The following is a 7990-nucleotide window of genomic DNA, read 5'->3' on the forward strand; positions in this document are numbered from 1 at the left end:
CCCCCCCCCAAGCCCAGTCCTCAAGTCCTCTCTAGCCTGAGAGCTGCCAGGCTGGTCTCTGTGTCCCGCTCTCGGCACTGACTGCATTGCACGGTGCCACGTGGCATCTGTGGGGTGAGGGGGGCAGGGGCCCTGCAGCGTGTGCCCATGTGGCAGGTGGGGAGAGGCACAGTTTGCAGGGCTGAGCCGCTCACCTACGCGGTACCAACTGCACCCGAATTCAGCCGCCTTCCTGCCACCGCATTGATGTCTCGCTGCTTATTCCGCCCACTCCACCCCGATCCCTGTCAATCGCGAGCGGTGTGGAACAGCGCCTTTCTCTGCTTTCTGTGCTCGAGAGGGGAGCGTGCAGTAGGCCACTGGGTCTCCGAGACAATAGGAACCCACCGCTTGCTCAGGAAGTCGTTGCTTCTGGACTCGGGGGTCAAGTGAGCAAGTCTGGGATGTGTCCGGGGGTGTCACGAGGCAGCCTCGTGAGGCAGAGGGGTTTGCAGCAGTGTGGTTCCAGGATGGGAGTGCAGCATCCTGGGGGGCATGTGTGCAAGCGTCTCTTTGGGGAGGGGGGGCCTGTCTCGGGGGAGCGGTTGGGAGAGCAGGTGTGTCCTCTCTTTGCATAGACAGTCTGAAGCTGCCTGCCAGCTGTGTGCACCTTCTGGGGGCTCTTCCTGCCCTGATGACTGCCCCTGTCCCTGGCAGTGTTTCTCACACATCTCACCCACTCTAATGGCACTAGGTTTGTGGCACACAGAGCAGAGGCAGAAGGAGGACCGGCCCGAGCTACAACTCTGGGGCAGAGCTCGGAGGAGGCTAGAAGAGGCAAGGTGGGAAGCAGGGGAGGGGTTTGCCCTGGAAGGAAGGCCAGCTGGGCCATGCATCATGCCTGTACTTTTCACAGGGGTGAGGGTGCATTTGCAAACCATTGGGCCTTTCCTGCCGGAGAGCTTAGAAGCAGCATGGCAGGAGCTAGTCCACGGGCCAGCTTCTCGACTGCTGGGAGTTGGTTGGTTTCTCTGGGACAGTCAGTGATGGGCGTTAGTCGATGCCAGCTGAGGATCCTAACGATCAAAAGAGTCCCCCGATGGCCTCTTGCTCCCCGGGGGACAGGGGTGAGAAGCAGAAGGCAGGTGGCTTGTGGACTGATGTGGAGGGCTCAAATACACGCCTGCGCTGCTGACCAGGAGCGGGACTCTGCACTCGCTGTCAGCTCTAGTGAACGCTCCAGGGAGAAGTTGCAATGACCAGGTGAGAGGCTCTGACATCTCCCCGCTCATCTGAAACCAGGTCAATGGCAGTGCTGGTCAGAAGGGTTAAAACAGAGTGAGACACAAGCATGAATCTCTGTATCCTCTCCCAGTAGCAAGGTGAGGTTAATCCTGGGTCTCCTGTCCCTAGGGCTTTGCTCCTCTTGGCTCAGAAGCAGTCTTCAGTCTTGCGCTTGAAGCTTTTCCCTCTGTCTCCAGAAGCAGCACCCAACACTATTTATTTTGCTTTGCAAATGTCATTTAGCATTGCCCCCTGTCCCCTTCCCTGGCCGAGGGACACAGCCTGGCTGACTGGTGGTGGCCTGCTGTCCTGTGCTGGAATCATCCTCCCAGTGCCATCCCCAGATTTCAAGGCCAGGAGACAAGAATCCTAATTTAAGTATGCGGCTGTTCCTTTAAACTTCAAGTTAAGGGTTTGACAGAGATATTACTTGACACAGATTTTCTTCAAGCAGCCACCTGTTTCTGACTTCCTGGGACCATCCTGCATTTCAGGCCTAAATCCTGGGGTGTCTTGGATCTCTCTGAAATGGGACTTTTGCCCTAAATTTGTAAACCTGGGTCCTAATTGGTACCAAGTGCTACCCTGGTCATAGTCAGGCCAGCTTTAGGAAACCAGGCAGTTGCACGGGCCTGGAAATGGACTGATGGCCATCGCTTTCACAGATGCTGATAGTATCTATATCATATGGTGGTGGGAGGTGTGGGGACCTGGTTGTTTCCTTGGCCTGTGGTAGGCAGGAGATCACAACGACCCTTTGTCACGGCTGCTTTTCAAACTATGAACATCCTGGAGGCCTCAACCTGAGAGCAGGTCCTTGATGTGCAAGAGCCCCCTGTCCCCAAACGGGGAGGGAGAAGTGGAGGAGCAGCATCCCCCGGTACAGGAGGGAACTTGAGATGATGCAGAGAGGCAGTGGCGTCTCCAGGAAGAGAGAGGTGGTTAGCTGTGGCAGTGTAGCCAGGGGACCAGTCTCATCCTGCAGAGACCTCGTCCTGCTGCAGCCAAGTGCTTTTCCCGCGGCAGGGAGCAGAGGGCCAAGAGAGTTGGAAGCTGAAGCCCGCGTGGGCTGCTAGGGGAGGGAGGTACGGGTTGCTGCCCGCGGCTGTGCTGAGGAGGGGGCTCCCCCCGGGTGTCCCAGCAGAAGCCGAGAGCCTAGCAAGCACCGGTCCCCGCCCGGGCGCGTCCTGCCGCCGGGGACGTTGGTGTCAGAACCGTGTGCTCAGCGCTCCACCCTTTTTCTCTTTGTCTGAACAGGTAAAAAACCAGGAGCCCCCGAAAATCGCAACAAAGGTAACCAGCCTCTCCATCCTTTGAACCAGCACCACACTAACTACCAAGCATTCCTCCTTCCTTCCTTCTTCCCATGAGTCTGTGCTCTTCGCCGCTACAGCGGGAATCTCGCCTTGTTGTCCTGGAAGAGGGTGTAACCATCTCTGCAGTGCTCAGCCCCATCCCTGCAAGCTCGGGGCCCCGCTGGAGGCGCAGCACCCCCTGCTGTCGGCCTGGTGTGCTGAGGGGCTGTGGGCTGTCCTGTGGTCTGGGGCGGGGAGAGCTTTCCCCTGCAGCGAGGCTGCTCTGCGGGTGAGGATGGGGGGGGCCCCTTTGACTTAGCATTTGTTTAGATGAAACCCTTGTGACTCAACTGCCAAGAGATGGGGCCTCTGCATCAGAGCCCCGCAGTTTCTGCCCCCATGGGAAAGAGCCTGGGGGGGGATCTGCCAGTTCCCAACAGTTCGTGCATGTGAGCAAAAGAGACCTTTTGCTTCCTCTTACTGGGCTGCCAGTGGCAAAGGCAGCAGAGGGGGAGTTTTTAACCTGGGCAAGAAGGCCGTGCCCATCCCCTTCTCCCCACCCCGCTTCTGTCCTGTGACTGTGGTGGGTCCAGCCTGTGCGATGGTTACGCCCTGTTCTTCTCATGGCCTCTCTGAATCAAAGTGAGCGTCTTCTCTCCAGTATGTTTCTCACACTGTTCTTTCCAGGCTGTGTGGAGGAAGCCCATTTCTGCACCTGTCTGTTTTTCCACCCCTCTCTCTCTCTCTCTCTCTCTCTCCTCTCAGCAGTTTGAGTTTTCCTCCCTCCAATCTGATCTGTGGGGTTGTTTTGGGGGGTTGTGTTGGGGGTGGGGATTTTTTTGTTCCTCATTTTAGTTTTTCTTTTCTTCCTCTCTGTCCTGTTTTCTGTCAGTCCTAACCGTGGAGAGCACAGTTTTGGAGCACCATGACTACTACTGTACCCATAACATCCCGGTGGTGGGAGCTGGAAGGGGGCATGTGCTCGGAGACCAACCATAGTCAGATCTGTGGGTGAACCGCTGCTTTTCCAGTTGATTTTAAAAAAATAAAATAAAATAAAAAAAAGCCCGAGCAAGCCAAGAGCAGGAGCCGAGGGGAATGCAAAAGTGAACTCTTGCTGCCAGCGGGGGTTTCTGCCTCTCTCCTCAGTCAGTGTGCATTTTACCTGAAGTCTCTTTGGCCTGGACCTTCACCTGACGGAGGCCAGCGTAACTCCAGTGGACTGGGGGAAACTGGGTTGGGTTGCACAGCTAAGCATCTGGCCCTCTTCATTTCTCAGATGCTAAAGAGCACGGTGTTGGCTGGATCCAGGGGCGGGCGGGGGGAAAGGTGCCGGTTCACTCCTCCTCATAAGTGAGTCAATCTCCACCCCGAGACTTAACCTCCTCCCTCCATCTCACCCCCTTGAATGCTGCCTGTCAAGCGACTCCTGCAGAGCTCCCACCAGGGCACTGAAGAGCGTGTACTACTTGGTCGTGTGTACCACAGGGCATGCGATGAAAGGAAATGCTTTCACACGGAGCATAGCCTCTGGAGCTCCATTGCCACCAGGTCCATAGATGAGCAGGATCCCAAAAGGGATGCTCACGTGAATCGATCTCTGCAGAGTTGGTTTAGCGAGGACTCGGACCATGCAAGAGCATCTACGAGCTCTGGAAGGGCTCTAAATGCACCTGCTTCAGGGTAGGAGGTCTCTTCCAGAAGGGTTTGAAAGGTACCTTAACAGCCCAGAACTGCCTATAGTAGATGTCCTGACCCCTTTTCCGGGAAGCAGCTGGGGCTAGCTGCTGCAGGAGAGGGGCTGGATCCTGGATTCTCCACAGTCCAAGCCAGTCTGGCGGCTCTGAGCCTATATTCAGGGGCTTTATTAAATTAACTCTCTGTCGCCAGTGCAAGGGTAAGTATCTCTATCCCCATTTTGCACATAGGCCAGCTGAGGCTCACAAGTGAAGGTACTTGCCCAAGACCATACAGTAGCATCCAGGAGACAAGCTGGGAATGATCCCTGGCCCCACATCTCTGTAGCTAGGCTGTTTTGTTCCTTCTGTCCAGATATAGCTAAGTAAGGGCATTATTTGGGAAATGGGAATAAGTGGGGTCAGGCCAGAGGAGATGCAGTGAGCTCTTCCAGGCACGTGCCCCCAGGGGAGGTGGGGCAGGATCTGTAGGCTTTGCCACTATCGGTTGCCTGTGTGTGCAGGGAGTCTTTTATTTGCTCTGGGTTTCTCCTCTCTCTGCCTTCACCATCTCTCAGCGGTGCCCCACTGGTTTCTGGGCTCTCTGGTGCACTCACCCACTGTGTCTATTTTCCCTCGGGGTGTAGCTAAAACTCAGGATGGTGTGGCCCTAGAAATCCAGCCCCTGAAGAGCCAGGAAGGAGTAGAGAATGAGGAAAAGGAGAAGAAGAAGGTGAAAGTCCCCAAGAAGGAGAAGTCCGTGCTACAAGGGAAGCTGACCCGCCTTGCAGTGCAGATCGGGAAGGCAGGTAAGTAAGCGAAGGAGGATCCTCCTCCCTGGTGGGGTAGCACTAATTTTTGGGTTCCCACTGATGTGTTGTCTGAGACCATGAGGATGAGGGAGACCAGCTGGAAACTGGCACCGTGTGAAAAGGTGGTGCTGTGTCCAGCTGCCCTCAGCCAGCTCTGCTGAGGTACTGGAGTCCCTGTCTGCAGCACTGCTCGGGGGCTGTAGCTTTGCTGGTGTCCTTCGGTCCCCAGCAGGACCCTCTGCTATTCTTGCCCTGGGTGCTGCCCACACACATTTCTGCTGATGCCCTTCAATCCTGACCTGTAGCTGCCTCTGCCCATTTAACGTGTGGGAGCAGAGACCCTTCTGACTGCGTTGGATGGCTGATGTAGATCTGTGATGCGGATGGAGGAAACGGGCAGAGGTTGCCTCTGGCTCATGCTCAGATGCCCTCAGCAGGTTCAGCCACAGGGAAACAGAAATCTGAAGCCGTGAGCATCAATGGCTTTCCCATCTAAACCCTTGGCGTAGGAGGGGACGGTGCATATGAGTGGGCGGCATCACCTGTGGGTCTGTGCGACCACCGAGACCATGGTCACCTCAAGCATGTATGTGTGTGTTCATGTGCCACCTGCCTCTTCCTTCTCCCTCAGGACTGATCATGTCGGCCATCACCGTCATCATCCTGGTGCTGTACTTTGTGATCGACAACTTCGGCGTGCAGGGCAGGCCCTGGTTGGCAGACTGCACCCCCATCTACATCCAATACTTCGTCAAGTTCTTCATCATCGGCGTCACCGTGCTGGTGGTGGCTGTGCCCGAGGGCCTGCCGCTGGCTGTCACCATCTCCTTGGCCTACTCTGTCAAGGTGAGGCCACAGCCTAGCTATGGAGATGATGGCGGTGACTCTGTTCCCCAAAGGACCAGAAGAAGAGGCGGGCAGGGGATGAGGAGGCTATTTGCCTTGTGTGGGGAGCGTGAGACAGACCTCAGCAAGGGGCAGAGAAGTGGATGCTCATGTGCACCAAGGCCTGTGAGATGGTTGCATTTGCTCTGAGGAGAGGGCATGGAGTGGGGTAGCAAGGAAATGGACTTATAGTGCTCTGCAAAAGGAGTCCTCGGCTGCTGCCTCTCTCAGCCGGAGCCTCCGTTCCCTTCGCTGCGTCAGCTGGAACGGCAGCCTCTGCCCAGCCGAGGAGAGGGGATTTGGCTGGCACTGCCGTGGAAACGCCGCGATGCTGCTGCAGAGCTGGAGGCGGGGGTGGAAGGTGTCGTAGGAGCCACGCACAAATGGCAGCTCCCATCCAGGAGTGAGAAAAGGCGTGGGCTGCAGAGGCCGTCACCTCGCTGACTTCTCTCGGTTCCCGGTGGGACGCCTCTCGCTGCAGAAGCTGCCAGCCTGTGTGGTGCTGTGTCACTTGGAGAGTGCAGGCGCTGTGCCCTGGCACTCGGGTTGGCAAGCTGGTCAATTGATTGGTCAAATATTGTCAATTGACCAGTCAACTGACTGCATGTTTTTTGACGGGTCAAAGATGATAGCAATTTTACAAAAAAAAATTATTTTTTTTGTAGTGTTCTTGACAGAAATATTTTTGTTGTTGTTTGGCACATTTCTTAACGGAAAAATTGTGCTTTTTTTCTGTGTGTTATTTGGACCTATTGGCAATTTTATAATTTTTGACTGATTATACAACTGGTCAATTTGGCCGAACTTTATTTGCCCTGTCAAATATCCATCTTTACCTCGGACCCCCTCCCTGCCTCTCTTACCCTTTGCTGCCGTCTCCCACTGCAGAAAATGATGAAGGACAACAACCTGGTGAGGCACCTGGATGCTTGCGAGACCATGGGCAATGCCACGGCCATCTGCTCGGACAAGACTGGCACGCTCACCATGAACCGCATGACTGTGGTGCAGGCGTACGTGGGCGACACCCATTACCGGCAGATCCCCGACCCTGAAGCCATCCTGCCTAAGGTCCTGGATCTCATTGTCAATGGGGTTGGCATCAACTCAGCCTACACCTCAAAGATCCTGGTGAGTTCCACCCCCTTCGTTTCTGAGCTGGGGACTCGATCTGGGCACAGCTCTTGCTAAGAGCTTGAGGCAGGTAGCAGTGCTCCCAAGGAGCTAAGACCATGGGAAAGGACAGGGCTGCATTAGAGGGTGGGTGGATACATGCAAAATGTAAATCACACCATTGTGCTCTCGGTCTGACATTTTTGCAGTCTCTTTATACCAGTGCAAACTGATACAGTGACTCATGACTGCAGAAATGGTTAGAATCTGAGGGTTACAGCCTCATGGATCATGCATCTGTTTTTATACCTGTGCCAATCTAGTTTAAAAGCTTTAAGTGGGAAGTGCTCCCATTCATCTCTGTGCATTGGCCCTGGACCGTACTGATGACTGTCTAATTTGACGTTAGCTAGCTATGTCTGGCCTCCAATTCCATCCTGGCTCATGGGCTGCATTAATGGATGCCTCCCCTCTCTTCTCCTACTGGGGACTCTTTAGCCACCAGAGAAGGAAGGGGGGCTCCCACGGCAAGTGGGGAACAAGACCGAGTGCGCCCTGCTGGGCTTCGTCCTGGATTTGAAGCAAGACTACCAGGCAGTCAGGAACGAGGTGCCCGAGGAAAAGCTCTACAAGGTGTACACCTTCAACTCGGTGCGCAAGTCCATGAGCACGGTGCTGAAGAACGCAGATGGCAGCTTCCGCATGTACAGCAAGGGTGCCTCCGAGATCATCCTACGCAAGTAACTACCCTTCCCCACTTGGACCCCCCTGGCTACTTCTCCAGCTAGGGCCCGCAGGCTGCCCATGGCCTGTGAAGCTCTTCCCAGAGGCCCATGAGAGAGTCCTAGCCCTGGGGGACTGGGGTTATATGGGATGTATGAGAGAGCAAGCTCGCATTCTCTTCACATGCGTGCAGAACACAAAATAATACCTGGGCCTTGTAATG

The 7990-nt window shown here is 55.3% G+C and overlaps 1 protein-coding gene across 2 annotated transcripts in view; it reads left to right on the plus strand.

Annotated features, from left to right (window-relative positions):
• Window positions 1-7990, plus strand: part of ATP2B4 (ATPase plasma membrane Ca2+ transporting 4) — a 115498-nt gene that overhangs the window by 65715 nt on the left and 41793 nt on the right. For both annotated transcript variants that reach the window (XM_019514270.1, XM_019514269.1), the window contains exons 7-11: window positions 2521-2556; window positions 4882-5043; window positions 5678-5892; window positions 6820-7062; window positions 7543-7784. In XM_019514270.1, the coding sequence (XP_019369815.1) occupies window positions 2521-2556; window positions 4882-5043; window positions 5678-5892; window positions 6820-7062; window positions 7543-7784 (898 nt within the window). The remainder of the gene's footprint in view (window positions 1-2520; window positions 2557-4881; window positions 5044-5677; window positions 5893-6819; window positions 7063-7542; window positions 7785-7990) is intronic.

This window comes from Gavialis gangeticus, unplaced genomic scaffold (assembly GCF_001723915.1).
Source record: "Gavialis gangeticus isolate Ggan-Ray unplaced genomic scaffold, GavGan_comp1, whole genome shotgun sequence".
Classification (NCBI taxonomy): Eukaryota; Metazoa; Chordata; order Crocodylia; family Gavialidae; genus Gavialis; species Gavialis gangeticus.